General features: G+C 49.8%; 1 protein-coding gene across 1 annotated transcript in view; it reads left to right on the top strand.

The window, feature by feature from the left end:
• The first annotated feature begins 10,008 nt into the window (after window positions 1-10,008).
• Window positions 10,009-23,647, top strand: part of TMEM47 (transmembrane protein 47) — a 187,773-nt gene continuing 174,134 nt past the window's right edge. The window contains exon 1 of the mRNA XM_073614842.1: window positions 10,009-10,785. Coding sequence (XP_073470943.1) covers window positions 10,569-10,785 — 217 coding nt within the window. The 5' untranslated portion in view covers window positions 10,009-10,568. The remainder of the gene's footprint in view (window positions 10,786-23,647) is intronic.

Raw genomic sequence — 23,647 nt, 5'->3', positions numbered from 1 at the left:
CTCTGTCTCTCATCCCCCTCTATCTATCAGCCCCCCCTGTCTCTCAGCCCCCCTCTCTGTTTCTCATTCCCCCTCTCAGTCTCTCAGCCCCCTCTCTGTTTCTCATCCCCCCTCTCAGTCTCTCAGCCCCCTCTCTGTCTTACAGCCCCCTCTCTGTCTCTCAGCCCCCCTCTGTCTCTCAGCCCCCCTCTGTCTCTCAGACCCCCTCTCTGTCTCTCACCCCCCTTTGTCTCTCAGCCCCCCTCTGTCTCTCAGCCCCCTCTCTGTCTCTCAGCCCCCTCTGTCTCACACTCCCACCCTCTGTCTCTCAGCCACCCCCCTCTGTCTCTTAGCCACCCCCCTCTGTCTCTCAGCCACCCCCTCTGTTTCCCAGCACCCCCTGTTTCTCAGCTCCCCCTCTGTCTCTCAGCCCCCCTCTGGCTCTCACCCCCTGCTCTCTGTCTCTCAGCCCCACTCTGTTTCTCAGCCCCCTCTGTCTCTCAGTCCCCCCTCTGTCTCTCAGTCCCACCCTCTGTCTCCAGCCCCCCCTGGCTCTCAGCTTCCCTCTCTGTCCCTCACCCCCCGCTATCTCTAAGCCCCATCTCTGTCTCTAAGCCCCCCTCTGTCTCTTAGCCCCCCTCTGTCTCTCTCCCCTTTGTCTCTCAGTCCCCTCTCTGTCTCTCAGCCCCCTCTGTCTCTCAACCCACCTCTCTGTCTCTCAGCCCTCCCCCTCTCTGTCTCTTAGCCCCCTTCTGTCTCTTAGCCCCCCTCTCTGGCTCTCAGCCCCCCTCTGTCTCTCAGCCCCCTCTGTTTCTCAGCCCCCCTGTCTGTCTCTGAGTCCCACCTCTCTGTCTCTCAGCCTTCTCCCCTGTCTCTCAGCCCCCTCTCTGTCTCTCAGCCCCCCTCTGTTTCTTAGCCCCCTCTGTCTCTCAGCCCCCTCCCTGTCTTTCAGCCTTCCCTCTCTGTCTCTCAGCCCCCCTCTCTGTCTCTCAGCCCCCCTCTGTCTCTCAGCCCCCTCTGTCTCTCAGCCCCCTCTGTCTCTCAGCCCCCCTCTCTGTCTCTCAGCCTTCCCCCTCTGTCTCTCAGCCCCCTCTCTGTCTGTCAGCCCCCCTCTGTCTCTCAGCCCCCTCTGTCTCTCAGCCCACTCTCTGTCTCACAGCCTTCCCCCTCTGTCTCTCGGCCCCCCTCTGTCTCTCTCCCCTTTGTCTCTCAGTCCCCTCTCTGTCTCTCAGCCCCCTCTGTCTCTCAACCCACCTCTCTGTCTTTCAGCCCTCACCCTCTCTGTCTCTTAGCCCCCTTCTGTCTCTTAGCCCCCTTCTGTCTCTCAGCCCCCCTCTGTCTCTCAGCCCCCCTCTGTTTCTCAGCCCCCCTGTCTGTCTCTGAGTCCCACCTCTCTGTCTCTCAGCCTGCTCCCCTGTCTCTCAGCCCCCTCTCTGTCTCTCAGCCCCCCCTCTGTTTCTTAGCCCCCTCTGTCTCTCAGCCCCCTCCCTGTCTTTCAGCCTTCCCTCTCTGTCTCTCAGCCCCCCTCTCTGTCTCTCAGCCCCCCTCTGTCTCTCAGCCCCCTCTGTCTCTCAGCCCCCCTCTCTGTCTCTCAGCCTTCCCCCTCTGTCTCTCAGCCCCCTCTCTGTCTGTCAGCCCCCCTCTGTCTCTCAGCCCCCTCTGTCTCTCAGCCCACTCTCTGTCTCACAGCCTTCCCCCTCTGTCTCTTGGCCCCCTCTGTCTCTCAACCCCCTCTTCTCTCTCAGCCCCCTCTTCTTTCTCAGCCCCCTGTCTCTCAGCCCCCCTCTCTGTTTCTCAGCCCTCCTCTTCCCTTCTGTCTCTCAGCCCCCTCTGTCTCTCACTCCTCCACTCTGTCTCTCAGCCCTCCCTGTCTCTCAGTCCCTCCTCTGTCTCTCAGCGCCCCTCTCTGTCTCTCACCCCCCTAATTCTCTCAGCCCCCCTGTCTCTCAGCCCCCCTCTCTGTTTCTCAGCCCTCCTCTTCCCTTCTGTCTCTCAGCCCCCCTGTATCTCTCAGCACCCTCTGTCTCTCAGGCCCCCCTTCTCTGTCTCTCAGCCCCCTCTGTCTCTCAGCCCCCTCTCTGTCTCTCAGCCTTCCCTGTCTCTCAGCCCCCTCTCTGTCTCTCAGTCCCCCCTCTGTCTCTCAGCCCCCATCTGTTTCTCAGCCCCTCCTCTCTCTCAGCCCCCTCTGTCCCTCAGCCCCCCTCTGTCCCTCAGCCCCATCGTCTCTCTAAGCCCCCTCTGTCTCTCAGACCCCCTGTCTCTCAGACCCCCTCTCTGTCTCTCAAACCCCTCTCTGTCTCTCAGCTCCCCCTCTGTCTTTCACCCCCCTCTGTCTCTCAGCCCCCTCTGTCTCACAGCCCCCTTCCCCTCTGTCTATCAGCCCCCTGTCTCTCAGTCCCCCCTCTGTCTCTCAGCCCCCTCTGTCTCACAGCCCCCTCTGTCTCTCAGCCCCTTCTATCTCTCAGCCCCCTCTGTCTCTCAGCCCCCCCTCTCTCTTTCTCAGCCCCCCTCTCTGTTTCTCAGCCCCCTCTCTGTCTTACAACCCCCCTCTCTGTCTCTCAGCCCCACTCTGTCTGTCAGCCCCCCTCTGTCTCTCAGCCCCCACTCTCTCTCTTAGTCCCCCTCTCTGTCTTTCAGCCCCCCCTGTCTCTCAGCCCCCTCTGTCCCTCAGCCCCCTCTGTCAGCCCCCTCTGTCTGTCAACCCCCCTCTGTCTCTCAGACCCCCTCTCTGTCTCTCACCCCCCTTTGTCTCTCAGCCCCCCTCTGTCTCTCACCCCCATCTGTCTCTCAGCCCCCTCTCTGTCTCTCAGCCCCCTCTGTCTCACACTCCCTCTCTGTCTCTCAGCCACCCCCCTCTGTCTCTCAGCCACCCTCTCTGTCTCCCAGCACCCCCTGTTTCTCAGCTCCCCCTCTGTCTCTCAGCCCCCCTCTGGCTCTCACCCCCCTGCTCTCTGTCTCTCAGCCCCACTATGTTTCTCAGCCCCCTCTGTCTCTCAGTCCCCCCCTCTGTCTCTCAGTCCCACCCTCTGTCTCCAGCCCCCCTCTGGCTCTCAGCTTCCCTCTCTGTCCCCCACCCCCCACTATCTCTAAGCCCCCATCTCTGTCTATAAGCCCCCCTCTGTCTCTTAGCCCCGCTCTGTCTGTCTCCCCTTTGTCTCTCAGTCCCCTCTCTGTCTCTCAGCCCCCTCTATCTCTCAACCCCCCTCTCTGTCTCTCAGCCCTCCCCCTCTCTGTCTCTTAGCCCCCTCTGTCTCTCAGCCCCCCCTCTCTGTCTCTCAGCCCCCCTCTGTCTCTCAGCCCCCCTCTGTTTCTCAGCCCCCCCTCTCTGTCTCTCAGTCCCACCTCTCTGTCTCTCAGCCTTCTCCCCTGTCTCTCAGCCCCCTCTCTGTCTCTCAGCCCCCCTCTGTCTCTTAGCCCCCTCTGTCTCTCAGCCCCCCTCTGTCTCTTAGGCCCCTCCCTGTCTTTCAGCCTTGTCTCTCAGCCCCCCTCTCTGTCTCTAGGCCCCCTCTGTCTCTCAGCCCCCCTCTGTTTCTCAGCCCCCCCTCTCTGTCTCTCAGTCCCACCTCTCTGTCTCTCAGCCTTCTCCCCTGTCTCTCAGCCCCCTCTCTGTCTCTCAGCCCCCCTCTGTCTCTTAGCCCCCTCTGTCTCTCAGCCCCCCTCTGTCTCTCAGGCCCCTCCCTGTCTCTCAGCCTTCCCCCTCTGTCTCTCAGCCCCCTCTCTGTCTGTTAGCTCCCCTCTGTCTCTCAGCCCCCTCTGTCTCTCAGCCCACTCTGTCTCTCAGCCCACTCTCTGTCTCACAGCCTTCCCCCTCTGTCTCTCGGCCCCCCTCTGTCTCTCAACCCCCTCTTCTCTCTCAGCCCCCCTGTCTCTCAGCCTTCCCTGTCTTTCAGTCCCCCCTCTGTCTCTCAGCCCCCCTCTCTGTCTCTCACCTCCCTAATTCTCTCAGCCCCCTCTGTCTCTCAGACCCCCTCTCTGTTTCTCAGCCCTCCTCTTCCCTTCTGTCTCTTAGCCCCCCTCTGTCTCTCTCCCCTTTGTCTCTCAGTCCCCTCTCTGTCTCTCAGCCCCCTCTGTCTCTCAACCCACCTCTCTGTCTCTCAGCCCTCCCCCTCTCTGTCTCTTAGCCCCCTTCTGTCTCTTAGCCCCCCTCTCTGGCTCTCAGCCCCCCTCTGTCTCTCAGCCCCCTCTGTTTCTCAGCCCCCCTGTCTGTCTCTGAGTCCCACCTCTCTGTCTCTCAGCCTTCTCCCCTGTCTCTCAGCCCCCTCTCTGTCTCTCAGCCCCCCTCTGTTTCTTAGCCCCCTCTGTCTCTCAGCCCCCTCCCTGTCTTTCAGCCTTCCCTCTCTGTCTCTCAGCCCCCCTCTCTGTCTCTCAGCCCCCCTCTGTCTCTCAGCCCCCTCTGTCTCTCAGCCCCCTCTGTCTCTCAGCCCCCCTCTCTGTCTCTCAGCCTTCCCCCTCTGTCTCTCAGCCCCCTCTCTGTCTGTCAGCCCCCCTCTGTCTCTCAGCCCCCTCTGTCTCTCAGCCCACTCTCTGTCTCACAGCCTTCCCCCTCTGTCTCTCGGCCCCCCTCTGTCTCTCTCCCCTTTGTCTCTCAGTCCCCTCTCTGTCTCTCAGCCCCCTCTGTCTCTCAACCCACCTCTCTGTCTTTCAGCCCTCCCCCTCTCTGTCTCTTAGCCCCCTTCTGTCTCTTAGCCCCCTTCTGTCTCTCAGCCCCCCTCTGTCTCTCAGCCCCCCTCTGTTTCTCAGCCCCCCTGTCTGTCTCTGAGTCCCACCTCTCTGTCTCTCAGCCTGCTCCCCTGTCTCTCAGCCCCCTCTCTGTCTCTCAGCCCCCCTCTGTTTCTTAGCCCCCTCTGTCTCTCAGCCCCCTCCCTGTCTTTCAGCCTTCCCTCTCTGTCTCTCAGCCCCCCTCTCTGTCTCTCAGCCCCCCTCTGTCTCTCAGCCCCCTCTGTCTCTCAGCCCCCCTCTCTGTCTCTCAGCCTTCCCCCTCTGTCTCTCAGCCCCCTCTCTGTCTGTCAGCCCCCCTCTGTCTCTCAGCCCCCTCTGTCTCTCAGCCCACTCTCTGTCTCACAGCCTTCCCCCTCTGTCTCTTGGCCCCCTCTGTCTCTCAACCCCCTCTTCTCTCTCAGCCCCCTCTTCTTTCTCAGCCCCCTGTCTCTCAGCCCCCCTCTCTGTTTCTCAGCCCTCCTCTTCCCTTCTGTCTCTCAGCCCCCTCTGTCTCTCACTCCTCCACTCTGTCTCTCAGCCCTCCCTGTCTCTCAGTCCCTCCTCTGTCTCTCAGCGCCCCTCTCTGTCTCTCACCCCCCTAATTCTCTCAGCCCCCCTGTCTCTCAGCCCCCTCTCTGTTTCTCAGCCCTCCTCTTCCCTTCTGTCTCTCAGCCCCCCTGTATCTCTCAGCACCCTCTGTCTCTCAGGCCCCCCTTCTCTGTCTCTCAGCCCCCTCTGTCTCTCAGCCCCCTCTCTGTCTCTCAGCCTTCCCTGTCTCTCAGCCCCCTCTCTGTCTCTCAGTCCCCCCTCTGTCTCTCAGCCCCCATCTGTTTCTCAGCCCCTCCTCTCTCTCAGCCCCCTCTGTCCCTCAGCCCCCCTCTGTCCCTCAGCCCCATCGTCTCTCTAAGCCCCCTCTGTCTCTCAGACCCCCTGTCTCTCAGACCCCCTCTCTGTCTCTCAAACCCCTCTCTGTCTCTCAGCTCCCCCTCTGTCTCTCACCCCCCTCTGTCTCTCAGCCCCCTCTGTCTCACAGCCCCCTTCCCCTCTGTCTATCAGCCCCCTGTCTCTCAGTCCCCCCTCTGTCTCTCAGCCCCCTCTGTCTCACAGCCCCCTCTGTCTCTCAGCCCCTTCTATCTCTCAGCCCCCTCTGTCTCTCAGCCCCCCCTCTCTCTTTCTCAGCCCCCCTCTCTGTTTCTCAGCCCCCTCTCTGTCTTACAACCCCCCTCTCTGTCTCTCAGCCCCACTCTGTCTGTCAGCCCCCCTCTGTCTCTCAGCCCCCACTCTCTCTCTTAGTCCCCCTCTCTGTCTTTCAGCCCCCCCTGTCTCTCAGCCCCCTCTGTCCCTCAGCCCCCTCTGTCAGCCCCCTCTGTCTGTCAACCCCCCTCTGTCTCTCAGACCCCCTCTCTGTCTCTCACCCCCCTTTGTCTCTCAGCCCCCCTCTGTCTCTCACCCCCATCTGTCTCTCAGCCCCCTCTCTGTCTCTCAGCCCCCTCTGTCTCACACTCCCTCTCTGTCTCTCAGCCACCCCCCTCTGTCTCTCAGCCACCCTCTCTGTCTCCCAGCACCCCCTGTTTCTCAGCTCCCCCTCTGTCTCTCAGCCCCCCTCTGGCTCTCACCCCCCTGCTCTCTGTCTCTCAGCCCCACTATGTTTCTCAGCCCCCTCTGTCTCTCAGTCCCCCCCTCTGTCTCTCAGTCCCACCCTCTGTCTCCAGCCCCCCTCTGGCTCTCAGCTTCCCTCTCTGTCCCCCACCCCCCACTATCTCTAAGCCCCCATCTCTGTCTATAAGCCCCCCTCTGTCTCTTAGCCCCGCTCTGTCTGTCTCCCCTTTGTCTCTCAGTCCCCTCTCTGTCTCTCAGCCCCCTCTATCTCTCAACCCCCCTCTCTGTCTCTCAGCCCTCCCCCTCTCTGTCTCTTAGCCCCCTCTGTCTCTCAGCCCCCCCTCTCTGTCTCTCAGCCCCCCTCTGTCTCTCAGCCCCCCTCTGTTTCTCAGCCCCCCCTCTCTGTCTCTCAGTCCCACCTCTCTGTCTCTCAGCCTTCTCCCCTGTCTCTCAGCCCCCTCTCTGTCTCTCAGCCCCCCTCTGTCTCTTAGCCCCCTCTGTCTCTCAGCCCCCCTCTGTCTCTTAGGCCCCTCCCTGTCTTTCAGCCTTGTCTCTCAGCCCCCCTCTCTGTCTCTAGGCCCCCTCTGTCTCTCAGCCCCCCTCTGTTTCTCAGCCCCCCCTCTCTGTCTCTCAGTCCCACCTCTCTGTCTCTCAGCCTTCTCCCCTGTCTCTCAGCCCCCTCTCTGTCTCTCAGCCCCCCTCTGTCTCTTAGCCCCCTCTGTCTCTCAGCCCCCCTCTGTCTCTCAGGCCCCTCCCTGTCTCTCAGCCTTCCCCCTCTGTCTCTCAGCCCCCTCTCTGTCTGTTAGCTCCCCTCTGTCTCTCAGCCCCCTCTGTCTCTCAGCCCACTCTGTCTCTCAGCCCACTCTCTGTCTCACAGCCTTCCCCCTCTGTCTCTCGGCCCCCCTCTGTCTCTCAACCCCCTCTTCTCTCTCAGCCCCCCTGTCTCTCAGCCCCCCTCTGTCTCTCAGTCCCCCTCTGTCTCTCAGCCCCTCCTCTCTATCAGCCCCCTCTGTCTCTCACTCCTCCACTCTGTCTCTCAGCCTTCCCTGTCTTTCAGTCCCCCCTCTGTCTCTCAGCCCCCCTCTCTGTCTCTCACCTCCCTAATTCTCTCAGCTCCCTCTGTCTCTCAGACCCCCTCTCTGTTTCTCAGCCCTCCTCTTCCCTTCTGTCTCTCAGCCCCCCTGTGTCTCTCAGCCCCCTCTGTCTCTCAGGCCCCCCTTCTCTGTCTCCCAGCCCCCTCTGTCTCTCAGCCCCCTCTCTGTCTCTCAGCCTTCCCCGTCTCTCAGCCACCCTCTGTCTCTCAGCCCCCATCTGTTTCTCAGCCCCTCCTCTCTCTCAGCCCCCCTCTGTCCCTCAGCCCCCCTCTGTCCCTCAGCCCCATCGTCTCTCTAAGCCCCCTCTGTCTCTCAGCCCCCCTGTCTCTCAGACCCCCTCTCTGTCTCTCAAACCCCTCTCTGTCTCTCAGCTCCCCCTCTGTCTCTCACTCCCCTCTGTCTATCAGCCCCCCGTCTCTCAGTCCCCCCTCTGTCTCTCAGCCCCCTCTGTCTCACAGCCCCCTCCCCCTCTGTTTCTCAGCCCCCTCTATCTCTCAGCCCTCTCTGTCTCTCAGCCACCCCTCTCTGTTTCTCAGCCCCCCTCTCTGTTTCTAAGCCCCCTCTCTGTCTTACAACCCCCTCTCTGTTTCTCAGCCCCACTCTGTCTGTGAGCCCCCCCCCTCTGTCTCTCAGCCCCCCACTCTCTCTCTTAGTCCCCCCTCTGTCTTTCAGCCCCCCTGTCTCTCAGCCCCCTCTGTCCCTCAGCCCCCTCTTTCAGCCCCCCTCTGTCTGTCAGCCCCCCTCTGTCTCTCAGACCCCCTCTCTGTCTCTCACCCCCCTTTGTCTCTCAGCCCCCCTCTGTCTCTCACCCCCCTCTGTCTCTCAGCCCCCTCTCTGTCTCTCAGCCCCCTCTGTCTCACACTCCCACCCTCTGTCTCTCAGCCACCCCCCTCTGTCTCTCAGCCACCCCCTCTGGCTCTCACCCCCCCTGCGCTCTGTCTCTCAGCCCCACTCTGTTTCTCAGCCCCCTCTGTCTCTCAGTCCCCCCCTCTGTCTCTCAGTCCCACCCTCAGTCTCCAGCCCCCCCTCTCTGGCTCTCAGCTTCCCTCTCTGTCCCTCACCCCCCACTATCTCTAAGCCCCCATCTCTGTCTCTAAGCCCCCCTCTGTCTCTTAGCCCCCCTCTGTCTCTCTCCCCCTTTGTCTCTCAGTCCCCTCTCTGTCTCTCAGCCCCCTCTGTCTCTCAACCCCCCTCTCTGTCTCTCAGCCCTTCCCCTCTCTGTCTCTTAGCCCCCCTCTGTCTCTCAGCCCCCCTCTCTGGCTCTCAGCCCCCCTCTGTCTCTCAGCCCCCCTCTGTTTCTCAGCCCCCCTCTCTGTCTCTCAGTCCCACCTCTCTGCCTCTCAGCCTTCTCCCCTGTCTCTCAGCCCCCTCTCTGTCTCTCAGCCCCCCTCTGTCTCTTAGCCCCCTCTGTCTCTCAGCCCCCCTCTGTCTCTCAGCCCCCTCCCTGTCTTTCAGCCTTCCCCCTCTGTCTCTCAGCCCCCCTCTCTGTCTCTCAGCCCCCTTCTGTCTCTCAGCCCCCTCTGTCTTTCAGCCCCCCTCTCTGTCTCTCAGCCTTCCCCCTCTGTCTCTCAGCCCCCTCTCTGTCTGTCAGCCCCCCTCTGTCTCTCAGCCCCCTCTGTCTCTCAGCCCACACTCTGTCTCACAGCCTTCCCCCTCTGTCTCTCGGCCCCCCTCTGTCTCTCAACCCCCTCTTCTCTCTCAGCCCTCCTCTGTCTCTCAGTCCCCCTCTGTCTCTCAGCCCCCTCCTCTCTATCAGCCCCCTCTGTCTCTCACTCCTCCACTCTGTCTCTCAGCCCTCCCTGTCTCTCAGTCTCCCCTCTGTCTCTTAGCCCCCCTCTCTGTCTCTCACCCCCCTAATTCTCTCAGCCCCCTATGTCTCTCAGCCCCCCTCTCTGTTTCTCAGCCCTCCTCTTCCCTTCTGTCTCTCAGCCCCCCTGTGTCTCTCAGGCCCCTCTGTCTCTCAGGCCCCCCTTCTCTGTCTCTCAGCCCCCTCTGTCTCTCAGCCCCCTCTCTGTCTCTCAGCCTTCCCCGTCTCTCAGCCCCCCTCTCTGTCCCTCAGTCCCCCCTCTGTCTCTCAGCCCCCATCTGTTTCTCAGCACCCCCTCTCTCTCAGCCCCCCTCTGTTTCTCAGCCCCCTCTGTCTCTCAGCCCCCTCTCTCTCATAGCCCCCTCCCCCTCTATCTCTCAGCCCCCTCTGTCTCTCAGCCCCCTCCTCTCTCTCAGCCCCCCTTCTGACTCTCAGCCTCCTCCTCTCTCTTACACTCACCCCCTCTCTCTCACCCCCTCTCTCTTACACTCACCCCCTCTCTCTCACCCCCTTTTCCTCACACCCCCCTCTCTCTTACTCCCACCTGTCTCTCTCATCCTCTCATGATATACAATAATGGATGTGGGGGCCTTTCTGTGGGCATGATTTTTTTTTTCTTTGAGAGGGGTGGGGGGCAGCATTTTATTCAATTCAAGTGGCCTGGTCTGGATGAAGTCCATGGCCATATTTTTGTCCCAGTCCAGTCCTGGTTGATTTTTAGGAGAATGAGGATCTTGTTTAGTGTGACTTTCAGGCAAGGTAAGACTTTGGTGGAGTTGAGCTTTTCAGTGAACATTCCTCCTGCACACCCCTATGAACGGCGGATTACTAGACGAGACTGGCATCACTAAAACAAGCTGCTAAGAGGAGCCCAGAGTGTTCCTATCACCCCCCGATGTGATTCTTGAGCCGGGAACATCGTCTCTCCAAGTCCATGCATGTCATTGTCGTTGTCGTCGTGCTCCCTGGCTGTCTGTCCCTCCTGTCTGTGACGTCAGCAGCTTGGCCGGTGCCCCCTTTGCAGCCAGCAGGAGAGAGGGAGAGAGCCGAGGAGAAGAAGGCGAAGAAAGGAGAGGAAGGCAGGAGGGAGGGAGGGAGTTATGCAAAGACGGAGGTCAGTGGGGAACAGTTGGCTTGTGTCCTGGAGCAGGGTGCAGCAGAAGAAGAAGCAGCAGAGGAAGGAGCCTCTCCAGCCACTTGTTCTCCCCATCGTGCAGCAGGCAGTGGAGACCTACAGCAGGCAGCGGAGTCCTACACCCCACCTGATATCGCACTAGTCATACACTTACACAAGTGTCCTGGGAGTTGGAGGCAGACGGCGGCGGCGGCGGCTCGGTGTCCCCTCCAGCACCTTCCATACATCGTCTAGTAGCTGATCCTGGGAGGGGAGCATGGCTTCTTCTACCAGCGGGATGGAGGAGGTGCGCTCCTCGGTACTTACCCCTCTCAAACTGGTGGGACTTGTGTGCATCTTCCTTGCCCTGTGTCTGGACATCGGAGCCGTTCTGAGCCCAGCCTGGGTGACGGCGGACAATCAATACTACCTGTCCCTATGGGAGTCCTGCAAGAAAGTGGGCGAGTGGAAATGTGAGAACACCCTGCAGAGCGGTGAGACACTTGTTCCCACATCCCTGCACCCATTCCTCTCTTCACATCATCTCCCCATCAGTCCCGCTATTCACTATTACTGGATGGGTTTGTTCCTGTGTAGGAACGAAATGTTTGCAAATAAATCCCGTCACATCATCATTTCTCTGCTGCTAGTTAAGGGTCATACCAAATACAATGTAAAACTGCCTTACCCTACCTTTGTTTACCTTCGGGTCTCGGGGAACCCCTACTAACAAGAATTCATTGGGGATTAGTGGGAAGAATCCCCCTTACCTTGGTTGTCAGTGGGAAGAATGCCTTTTACATTGGTTGGCACTGGGAAGAATGCCCTTTACATTGGTGGGCACTGGGAATAATTCCCTTTACATTGGTGGGCACTGGGAAGAATGTCCTTTATATTAGTGGGACCTGGGAAGAATGATACCTTACATCAAGGATCGGGGGAAGAATGCCCTTTACATTGGTGGGCACTAGGACTAATGATACCTTATACTGAGGATCAGGGGGAAGAATGCCCTTTACATTGGTTGGCACTGGGAAGAATGCCCTTTACATTGATGGGAACTAGGAAGAATGATACCTTACACTGAGGATCAGGGGGAAGAATGCCCTTTGCATTGGTTGGCACTGGGAAGAATGCCCTTTACATTGGTGGGCACTGGGAAGAACACCCTTTACATTGGTGGACACTGGGAAGAATGCACTTTACATTGGTGGGCACAGGGAAGAATGATACCTTACTTTAAGGATCAGGGGGAAGAATGTCCTTTACATTGGTGGGCACTGGGAAGAATGATACCTTAAACTGTGGATCAGGGGGAAGCATGCCTCCATACATTTGTGATCAGTGGGAAGAATGCCTTTTACATTGGTAGGCACTGAGAAGCATGCTCCTTACATTGTAGGTCACTGGGAATACCCCTTACATTGAGGATCAGGGGGGAGAATGCCCACTTACATTGGTAGACAGTGGGGAGAATGATACCTTACACCGAGGATCAGGGGGAAGAATGGCTCATTACATTTGTGGTCAGTTTGAATAATGCCCTTTACATTGGTGGGCACCGGGAAGGATGCCCCTTACATTGTAGCTCACTGGAAAGAATACCCCTTACATTTTAGGATCAGGGGGAAGAATGCCCCCTTACATTGGTGGATAGTTAGAAGAATGTCCTTAACATTGGTGGGCACTGGAAAGAATGCCCCTTACATTGAAGGTCAGTGGGAAGAATGCCCCCTTACATTGCTGGACAGTGGGAAGAATGCCCTTAACTTTGGAGGGCACTGGGAAGAATGCCCCTTGCATTGTGGGTCAGTGGAAAAAATTCCCCTCACATTGTAGGTCAGTGGAAAGAATGCCCCTTACATTGTAGGTCAGTGGGAAGAATGTCCCCTACATTGAGAATCAAGTGGAAGAATGCCCCCTTACATCAAGAATCAGGGGAAGAATTCCCCTTTACATTAATGGTCAGTGGGAAGAATGCCATCCCCTCTACTTTGTTGGTCAGTGGGAAGAATGTCCACCCATGGGAATACTGTCTCCCTTACTTTGGTGGTCAGTAGAAACAATACTCCCCTTACATTGGTGGCCACTGGCCAGTAGGAAGAATGTCTCTTACATTGGTAGTCAGTAAGAAGTATGTCCCCTTACTCTGGTGGTCAATAGAAAGAATGCCCCTTAGATTAGGGGTCAGTGGGAAGAATGCATCTTACATCGGTAGCCAGAGGGACCAATACTCTTTCCATTGAGAGTCAGTAGAAGAAGTAGAAGAAGTAGAAGTAGAAGAAGAGGATCCCCTTACACTGGTGGTCAGTGGGAAGAATGCTTCTTACATTGGTGGTCAGTGGGGGAATGCTTCTTACATTGGTGGTCAGTGGAAAGAATGCTGCTTACATTGGTGGTCAGTATGAAGAATGCTCCTTACATTGGTGGTCAGTGATAAGACTGCCCCTTACATTGGTGGCCAGTAGGAAGAACCCCCTTACATTAGTGGTCTGTAGGAATAATGGCCTCCACCCTGGTGGACAGTGGGAAGAATACCCCCTTACAATTGTCATCAGTGAGAGGCATGTTACTCTTACAGACAGCGAAAAAGACCATTGGCAACATTCCAGTGACTCTGCCAAGTGGCATTGGCACTGTAACCCTGCAGACACCAGCAGCTAGAAAGGTCAATCAGCCACAGCTCAAGGAACCCCTAACAACCTCTAGAGGAACCCTATGGTTTCACATAACCCTTATTGAGAATGGCTGTGTAAGAGCACAGTAAGTTTTAGCTCAGTGTGTTTTGCTTGTAAACTAAGCTTTTTTTTTTTTTTTTTTTTTTAGCTCTTTCAGATTTTAAGTTTTTAGAATTTTCTCTTTATGCATTGAATTAATATGTTACTTGAATTACTGAAGAATATTTTGATTTTTTGAAAAATGTTTTACAATAGGGAGAACAGCATGCACTTATCTGCTTATCCACAGCAACATGTCAGTTTTTAAATCATTCAAAGGAGTCAGCTGATGTATGATTAGTAGCTTTGGATTTTTGCACATCACTGCTCTTTGCACTATGCTGTTAAAATGTACCTCTCTGGCCTTTTTTTTTTTTTTTGATAACACGTAGAGTAAGCGCTTTGAAAAAAAAGTAACACATAACTGACCTGGCAATTATTTTGCATTGCACTGACAGCAGACAAAGGGTGAAATCTGAATGGTTACTATGGGTTACTGCACACCACAGTTTTTTGCGCTGCCTTGCTCAGTAAGGCTGGCCATACATTATACAATCTTCTTGTGCAACTTTCCTTTAGATTTACCAAAACCATATAATATGAGGTCAAACCTAAACACTTTCAATTTGTATGCAATCAGGCAGGCCCTTGCACTACATAGTTGAAGGTAAATCTAAAGTAAATTGATTGAGAAAATTGAATGGTGTATGGCCAGCTTAAGACCCCATACACACTATTAGATTTTCTGCAGATTTTTGTCTTCAAATTTACCAAAACCATGTAGTGCAAGGGCCTGCCTGCCTGGCTGCATAAAAATTGAAACTCTTAAGGTTTGACCTCATATTATAAATATATTTGGTAAATCTGAAGAGAAAAATCTACAGAAAATCTAATAGTGTGTATGGGGCTTAAAGCCTTGTACACACCGTCAGATTATTGGATGAATTTTCGTCAGTTTTTTTTGTTTGATGCTTGTCTCAAATCGAAAGTGAAGAGGGTACTCACCATCAGAATTTTTTCTGTTGACAGAATTCAACGTCAGAAGTGACGTAATATGTTGAATTGTTTTGTTACGTGTTCTTTCATTTCTGAGCATGCCTAGTCTTGCTCTTCAGATTTTTTTTTGTCAGAAAACCATACTAATGAAAAGAAAATCGGACCTTGTGGTCACATCAGACAAAAATTTTCAAGTTTTTATCTGCCGAAAATTTGTAATCGGCTGTCAAAAGCAGCATACTAACAATCAGAAAATCGGCAGATCGTTCATCAGACGAAATGTATCTTCAGATTTTCTGACCGTGTGTATGGGCCTTTAGACTGAGTGCCTACTTGCCTTTGTGTTGCTGTTGAGATACCAGCTTACTGCTGCCTGTTGTGATACATATCACATTTCCCTACAGCTTGTGCCAAGCCATAGCACCCCCCCCCCCCCTGCTCCCTGTGTATAATGTTATCATGTATGGTTGATCTTGACGTTCTAACAATTGTCTGCAAATATTACCTCTCCTTCCTTAAGACCCAAAACCTCTTGATGCACAATAACAGGAGGATCAATCTGTCTATTACTTTGTGTCATCAAGTTGGATGTAAATTGATTTAAATGTCTAGTGGTGTACTGGAACCTTGTGTGCTGTCATATCTGACAGATACATGTACAGCTTCAGTTTTATTCTGTTACATGGCAAACAGGGAAGGTGTATTATCAGATATTTTACTGAACAGGCAGTCTCTTCTGTTTGCTGTGCACTTTCATTGTTTGTGTATCTACTATAAATGTTACACGAGTAAATAATCTGGTATTATTTTCTTTTGAAATTCCATGTTATGATATGTGTTTATTGTTGCTAAATTCATTAGATACATAATAACTTTAACCTATGCCTACATTCTAGTTTAGATGAGATGAATCATCATCTAGATAGAGCATATTCCCTGGTGAATTTAATGCTGCACCCAATGTCACTGCATTTGTTTGAAGCCTTTTACATGAATCCATTCGGCTGGAATACTGATGTATAAAATGACAAATCACTGATTTGTATCTCTCAGCACTGGATTACAGAAAATACACTTTTACACAGAGGGGGAAGGCGATAGTATAGCAGGCTGGCAATAGTGTTGGTTACTAGCTCAGCATTTGCTAGGAACGTTTATTTCTCATCTATAAACTGGCAGTCATTCCCTTTATATTTTGTAACCTACTGCATCATTAGGTTTTACAAGATGCTTTTAATATGCATTATGTTCATTATGTCCAACAAAATGGAGCCGTAATAACATAGTTTTATAACTTGGCTGCTTTCGATGTTACCCCAGCCAAGCCTTATACCACCACATAAACCCCACATGTTGGTTTGCATATTTTTTCCAGTCTGAAGCTGAGTTTGTGTTCCTGAAATGTGCTCACTCAGTAACTGCAGTTTTTACTTTGCACAGATCAATAAATGTATTTTTTTTTTATTCTGGGTACAGCTTTTTTATTTATTTTTTTTAAGTTTTTGGCATCAGCAGTCTGTTGGCTTCTGATTGTGGTTGCTGGATGTGCAAACTTATGGGAGAAAGGCAACTTCAAAAAGGTCTCCGTAGCAACCGCAATCCATTATTCCAGCTCAGTGACTTTCTGCTATAATATCCATGGTTTCCAGACAAATTTTCTATATGGCTGAGAGGGGAATGAGCTTAAAAAGAAGTATTTGCATTTCTTAGCAGCTGCATTTTTAGCGTGCTTGTTGGAGTGGCTGTGCGCTCAAGACAGTATGGGAATAAGAGGCCGTGACAAAGCTTGTTGGGAACAATGCAAGGTGGCTCATGCTTATTTTAAAGCTCAATTCATGTCAGCTTTTTATGGTGGAAAACAAAAGAATAGCAGAACAATAGTCCCTTTTTTCACACAGTTAAGGGAGAACTGAGAACCAGATGTGATTTTTTTTTTGGGGGGGGTTCTTTCAATCCACAGGTCTATTTTTATCATATTGGTGTTCACTTTTGCAGAAGTTTCTGAAATGAGCTCCTCTTTTAACTTGTGCCTTTCAAGGTCATCACACAAACTGACTAGCAATTTCTTGAGTAAATGAATAATTATGCCTGAACAGGCTCTTTATGTTTGACATCTGTGGCTGTCTGGTGGGACATAAAGGCCCGTTGTGGGACGAGGACCCCCTCCTGACACTGTTTTATTTTAGTAGTATGTGGCGAAAAATACAGTACTATACAAAACATGCTCGGTGTATCTTTGCTAAGAAAGATTTGGGATAGCTAATCCTGACAAAGAAATGCCAAATACTGCCCTTCTCCCTACTATGGTTACCACAGTATATTTGCTTTGCTTGTTTAGCTCCTCATGTGGTAGAATTGAAAGTTTCACATATTTGTTATCTGGATTCCATTCAAGTCCTTGCACAGTAATTGAAGCCTTGTGAGCTGCGTTTTAAGTAACTTGTTTGTTTTTTTTCATTTGAGCTTGGGAATAATGTCCTATCTCAGTTATGTGAAGTTGGATTCCTGTGGCTGAACTTGGCAAAAAAGTTGATAGTCCTGGATTCAAGTAAGAATACCACAATTTCTTTGTGTGTGCATGCCTTGCCATGCTTATTATTTAAAAATTATATATATATATATATATATATATATATATATATATATATATATCATACTGTATATACACTCACAAGCCACTTTATTAGGTACACTTGTTCAATTGCTTGGTAACACAAATTACTAATCAGCCAATCACATTGGAGTGCAACTAAATGCATTTAGGCATCTAAACGAGGTGAAGACAACTTGCTGAAGTTCAAACCAAGCATCAGAATGGGGAAGAAAGGGAATTTAAGTGTCTTTGAATGTGGCATGGTTCCTGGTGCAAAACGGGATGGTCTGAGTATTTCAAAAACTGCTGATCCCCCGGGATTTTCACATACAACCATCTCTAGGGTTTACAGAGAATGGTCCAAAAAAATATCCAGTGAGCCGCAGTTGCATGGAAGAAAATGCCTTGTTGATGTCAGGGATCAACACATTGAACCTTGAAGCACATGGTCTACAGCAGCAGAAGACCACACCGGGTGCCACTCCTGTCAGCTAAGAACAGGAAACTGAGGCTACAATTTACAAAGGCTCAATAAAATTGGACATTAGAAGATTGGCAAAATGTTGCCTGGTTGGATGAGTTTCGATTTCAGCTGCAACATTTAGATGGTAGGGTCAGAATTTGGGGCAAACGACATGAAAGCATGGATCCATCCTGCCTTGTATCAATGGTTCAGGCTGGTGGTGGTGTAATGTTGTAGGGGATATTTTCTTGGCTCACTTTGGGCCCCTTAGTATCAATTGAGCATCAGTCAATGCCACAGCCTACCTGAGTATTGTTGCTGACCATGTCCATCCCTTTGTGACTACAGTGTACCCATCTTCTGATGGTTACTTCCAGCAGGATAATGCACCATATCACAAAGCTCAAATAATCTCAAACTGGTTTCTTTAACATGACAATGAGTTCACTGTACTCCAATGGCCTCCACAGTCACCAGATCTCAATCCAATGGAGCACCTTTGCGATGTGGTGGAATGGGAGATTTGCATCATGGATGTGCAGCCGACAAATCTGCAGCAAATGCGTGATGTTATCATGTCAAAAAGAACCAACATTTCCGAGGAATGTTTCCAACACCTTGTTGAATCTATGCCATGAAGAATTAGGACAGTTCTGAAGGCAAAAGGGGGTCCAACCCAGTACTAGCAAGGTGTACCTAGTACCTGGCCACTGAGTGTATATTATGTATCATTAATTGGAACCCAATTAGTGTTTATTACTCTGTAGCAGGGTTAAAGTTTGCCACACAGCACACATATGCGTAGGTGTCATTACTTAAGCTGGCCATACACCATACAAATTTCCTATTCATTTTTCTTTAGATTTACCTTCAACTATGTAGTGCAAGGGAATGCCTGATTGCATACACATTGAAAGTGTTTAGGTTTGACCTCGTATTATATGGTTTTGGTAAATCTGAAGGAAAGTTGTACAAGAAAATTGTATAATCTATGACCAGCCTTATTTATAGTCTGTGCTGTGAGCAATCAAGGATACCATACTACTCAGTACTTGAAAATACCAAAAAAGGTTTGAAACATTTTAGTTCTTAGTAGCCTTTAAAGTATCTCTCCAATCAAAACTGGATAAAGTCTTCTTTGTGATGTTACTATAATATATTCTTATTGAAATAATCTTTGTTTTTATTAGCTCCAGTTATTAATAAAACTACCTGATTATCTTGTTGTTCCCCTGAATCTAACTGTATTTCCTGCGCTGGTCCAACAACGTTTTTCAGCCTATCAAATGGTCGATGGCAACAGCATTGTTGGTACCCAGAAGAAACAGTGCCTCATTTATTTATACTGGTTACAACAGAGGCCTTCATCAGTGTACATGCTTTGCCCATCTGGCTCCTCCGCTTCTATTTCCCCCACTCTGGCTTTAGGGAAGTGGATATCTGGGATGAAGATGTCAGTTCCCATTCTGACATTGGTGCAGAAGAGAAAGCTCCGCTTGCCACTCTTTGGGTAGAAGACAGATACCAAGGCTTGACGGTCAATTGGCAGAGAGTAAACATAAAAAAGGTACCTTAATGCCCATTTTATCACAAAAAGTGACAATGAGAGCAGTAGGGGATCAATGAGATCTACACTTCTGGAGGTATTGATTCCTCAGCGGCCTTCTGAGGAAGAGTTCTGGTGAATGGAGCTGCATTTGGCAGTGCGGCCATCAGAAGAGGTAATCATTTACTGTCTACTGTTGCAGGTAGACCTTTTTAGGCAGGACATAGCTGATTTAACCCTTATGCTGCCAATGATGTGAAGCATTCTTCAAGGCATTGACAGGGACTAAAACAAGTTAATGGCTGCAATAGCAGCCATAAGCTTTTTGTAAATCCCATCAGCAGGCTCCCAGCTACACTATATCAAGGTGTAATCAAGGTATAAAGTTGCCAAGTTATCAATCTTTATGGGAGACAGAAGTGCAGGCCACACAAAAAAAGGTTAGTAAAACAGCAATATCAGAACCGATTCAGTCATACAGATTGTGGTGTACATAGATTTGAAAAATAATGGGATACAGGAATATTCTTGAACTTTGTTTTATCTCTTAATTACTGTGAACTTGTGTGAATGCATCAATGCAGTGCATGTTCTCATCTTGCAGAGTTTGGATTCATTGAATGAGTTTACCAAAAATGTAAATATTGCAGAATATACTGCCTCATGCTACATAACTAAGCTCCATTTCATGCTGAATAAACTAAATTATTAATGTATCTTGAATAGAAAACTATCTTTAGATTGATTTTTACTCCAAAAGCATTTTATTAAAATAAATATGCTAAAAATCCAAAAAATCGATTGAAATGAAAAAAAAATCTGATTTATATAAAAAAAAAAAAAAAAAAATGTAGATTTTTTTTTTTATTTAAAAAAAAAATAAAATGATTGATTGATATCCACCCTGATGGGGGAATCACTTTTCAGGAGGTGGTAGCGCAGCAGCTGTCAGGCATTCAAGGGTGACACTGCTGAAAGATGAATGCTTGTTTTTTTTTTTGGCCAGACAGGGATTTTCTATTGAAATACTGTGCTGGTCACATTGGGCAGGCCAAACGTGACCCATTCAAGTAAATGAAGCCGCGCCACATTCGCAAGACAAACACTTGGCTTGTGGTTGTCGTGCAGCTTCATTTACTTGAACGGGTTGTGTTTGGCGACAGTACTTTCTGCCAAACGTGACATGTTGTATAAATTATGCAGCAGCGCAACTGTGGCAGTGTGTACTAACATGGACGCTGGTCATGTTACCGTGCAACTTGGCAGTCAGGGGATGGCAATACAGCTGCTCAACCACCTGTTTTTACCAGTCCCCCAGCTGCCTGTGTAATTGAGGCCTAAAGAGGAGCAAATCACAATGAATGGCAACATACCACAACACATATTAATCTAACATAACATGTACAGTAATGGTTGTATTATGTGTGTTATAATGCGCCCTTTAAACCTTGGTCATGTTTTTATTGCTGTATGCCTTACTGTCTTGGTGACCCTTGATCCTTTCATTTCTTGTCCTGGTCTCTGAAACAGTAGAGGTGTAGACAGAAATAAAAAATCTGAAAACAGTTCACATTATTCTATACTCTATTTAAAATAAACAAAAAAAGTCCTTTTGGAACTGGGTTTTAATACAGTTGGCTAGCATGTATCCCTTTTTCATAATGAGACGAGGTTGTCACAGCATATACTGTATGCATGGTGGAGAACCCATCTATACACCAGATTTCTGCTAAAGGTGCTACAACACTTCGGAATAGGGATTTTAGATCCTAGCAGTACACCCTATGGAATGTGGAGCTGCTGAACCATGGTCTATTATTTTAAGATTTTTAACAAATGAAGCCCTTTTGGTAGACTTCTTCTTTAATTGCTAATTGTTTTTTGTCACTGCCTTTACAGTCGTTTAGTAAAACAAAAATAAATACAAAATAATGCTAACATTAGATCTGGCTACCTGCCAGTTTGAACAAAGAAAAAGGAGTGGGGGGGGGGGGGGGGTTGAGCATGGCGCAGGGTTCTTTTTTTAAGTATTCTCATGTGATACTTGTTATTGACATAGCACCAAGGTAGGAGAGTTAACATGCAGCTGAGAAATTGTTTAATCTCTGATTTTTTCATACACTCCCAATGGTCATTGTTTTCTTATTCTGTTCAAACTATTTTAACCATTATGTGCTTAGTTAAAGATAGGAAGAACCACTGGGAACCAAACGCTGTGAATTATGGTTTACAGAATTAGCATATGATTCAGTACATTTGTGCAAGGAAACATAATAATGTGAAAAGCACAATAATCCAGATGCATTCTTAACTGAATCTGGTGGCCTACAGCAGGGATCTCCAAACTACGGCCCTCCAGCTGTTGCAAAACTACAGATCCCATGAGACATTGTAAAACTCTGAAATTTATAGACATGACTAGGCATGATGGGAATTGTAGTTCCTGAACAATTGGAGGGCCATAGTTTGGAGACCCCTGGCCTACAGGAATCTGCATAGTTCTTTGGCTGAAGTCTTGCTGCTGTTGGCCACACCTGTGCAATCAATCCCCATAGACTCCTATAGGGTGTTTAGGGGATGGCCCCATGAAAGTCAATGTGGATTGAATGTGCAGACATGGGCGGTGGCAAGAAGATATCATCTGGAGGTTGTGAAGAATGATGCTGATCTTGGCCATTGGTTTTGAGTAACAATGTATCAGGGGCAGAAGAGGGTTGGTTGAGTTTGTTAAGGTGGTAGGCACAAAGGGTTACTGTACTTTTTCCAAAAGTACAGTTATCCCTAAAGTGGTTGTAAACCCTTACATATACCCAGTGAAGGGACTGGCCTCGGGTGATACATAGTAATTAAACACATTCTCCTACATAAGTTATACCTGTTTATCTGCAGTCCTCTATTTTTCTACATCCATTCAAAGTCCAACATTTTTAAAGCTTGTCTGAGTTGTTAAAAAAAAGGTGCAGAGAGCTGAGGTTACACTCCACAGAGCTCAGTGAAGAGAGCTCTGAGAGTTGGTTGGAGGGAAGGGACACACCCCACACACACACAGCACACATGAACAGAGTTGAGGCTGTTAATCAGCTAGAGGTCCCTCCCTTGTCACCTTTTTTCTCTTGGTGTCAGGAAAACTTGTCAGAAGCAATGTTGATTGCAGACGAATGAAGCAGAAGACAAAAATGACACTTAAAGGAGTTGTAAAGTCTCAGGGATTTTCACCTAATGTATTATATGCATTAAGGTGAAACACCTTCTGTGCTGCAGCTGCCCCAGAGAGCCCACTTTTTTCTTACCTGAACCCGATCGTTCCAGTGATGAGCTCAAGCCCGGCAGCTCCAGCCACTGTCATTGGCTCTTGCTGCTGTCAATCAAATCCAGTGACACGAGAATGGAGTGCGGAGCCGAGTCCTGCTGTCTGTGTTAATAAACTCAGTACAGTACTCGGAAGCGTGCCCGCATGGGTGCCCCTACGGAAATCAGCTCACCGTGGGTGCACTCATCGAAGAGGAGGAGCCAGGAGCACCATCGGGGGACCCGAGAAAAGGAGGATCGGGGCTACTCTGTGCCAAAACCTTGCACAGAGCAGGTAAGTATAACATGTTATTTAAAAAAAAAAGTTTACAATCACTTTAACTGTAGATTTACTAAAACTAAAGCTTACAAAATCTGGTGCAGCTCTGCACAGAAACCATATTACAGTTTTTTTTGTCAAAGCTTAATTGAACAAGCTGAAGTTAGAAGCTGATTGGCTACCATGCACAGCTGCACCAGATTATGAGTGCTCCAGTTTTAATAAATCTCCCTCACTTTGCTATTAATGGAGACAAGTATACACTATAGAGGGATATGCTTTGTTCAGATTTCATGTCTGAGGTTTACACCCACTTTAGGTTTAAGTTAACTAACTACAGTTGTGCTCATAAGTTTACATACCCTGGCAAAAGTTATGATTTCTTGGCCATTTTTCAGAGAATATGAATGATAACACAAAAACATTTCTTTCACTCATGGTTAGTGTTTTGCTGAAGCCATTTATTATCAATCAACTGTGTTTACTCTTTTTAAATCATAATGACAAAAGAAACTACCCAAATGACCCTGATCAAAAGTTTACATACCCTGGTGATTTTAGCCTGATAACATGCACACAAGTTGACACAAAGAGGTTTGAATGGATATTAAAGGTACTCATCCTCACCTGTGATCTGTTTGCTTGTAATTAGTGTTTGTGTATAAAAGGTCAATTAATTTCTGGACTCCTGACAGACCCTTGCATCTTTCATCCAGTGCTGCACTGACATTTCTGGATTCTGAGTCATGGGGAAAGCAAAAGAATTGTCAAAGGATCTGCGGGAAAAGGCAGTTAAACTGTATAAAATGGGAAAGGGATATAAAAAGATATCCAAGGAATTGAGAATGCCAATCAGCAGTGTTCAAACTCCAATCAAGAAGTGGAAAATGAGGGGTTCTTTTGAAACCAAACCATGGTCAGGTAGACCAAAAATTTCAGCCACAACTGCCAGGAAAATTGTTTGGGATACAAAGAAAAACCCACAAATAACTTCAGGTGAAATACATGACTCTCTGAAAACATGTGGTGGGGCTGTTTCAAGATGCACAATAAGGAGGCACTTGAAGAAAGATGGGCTGCATAGTTGAGTTGCCAGAAGAAAGTCATTACTATGCAAATGTCACAAAGTATCTTGCTTACAATACGCCAAACAGCACAGAGACAAGCCTCAAACCTTCTGGCACAAAGTCATTTGGAGTGATGAGATAAAAATTGAACTTTTTGGCCACAACCATAAACGCTACATTTGGAGAGGAGTCAACAAGGCCTATGATGAAAGGTACACCATTCCTACTGTGAAACACGGAGGTGGATCGCTCATGTTTTGGGGATGTGTGAGCTACAAAGGGACAGGAAATTTGGTCAAAATCGATGGCAACATGAATGCAGTATGTTATCAAAAAATACTGGAGGTGTTTACTAATGTTCGTAAGATGGTTCTCTTCAATGTATAATAAACTGCACAATTGAATG

The sequence above is a fragment of the Aquarana catesbeiana genome, linkage group LG02, assembly GCF_042186555.1.
Source record: "Aquarana catesbeiana isolate 2022-GZ linkage group LG02, ASM4218655v1, whole genome shotgun sequence".
Taxonomy (NCBI): domain Eukaryota; kingdom Metazoa; phylum Chordata; class Amphibia; order Anura; family Ranidae; genus Aquarana; species Aquarana catesbeiana.
This window is presented reverse-complemented; position numbering and strand designations above follow the sequence as displayed.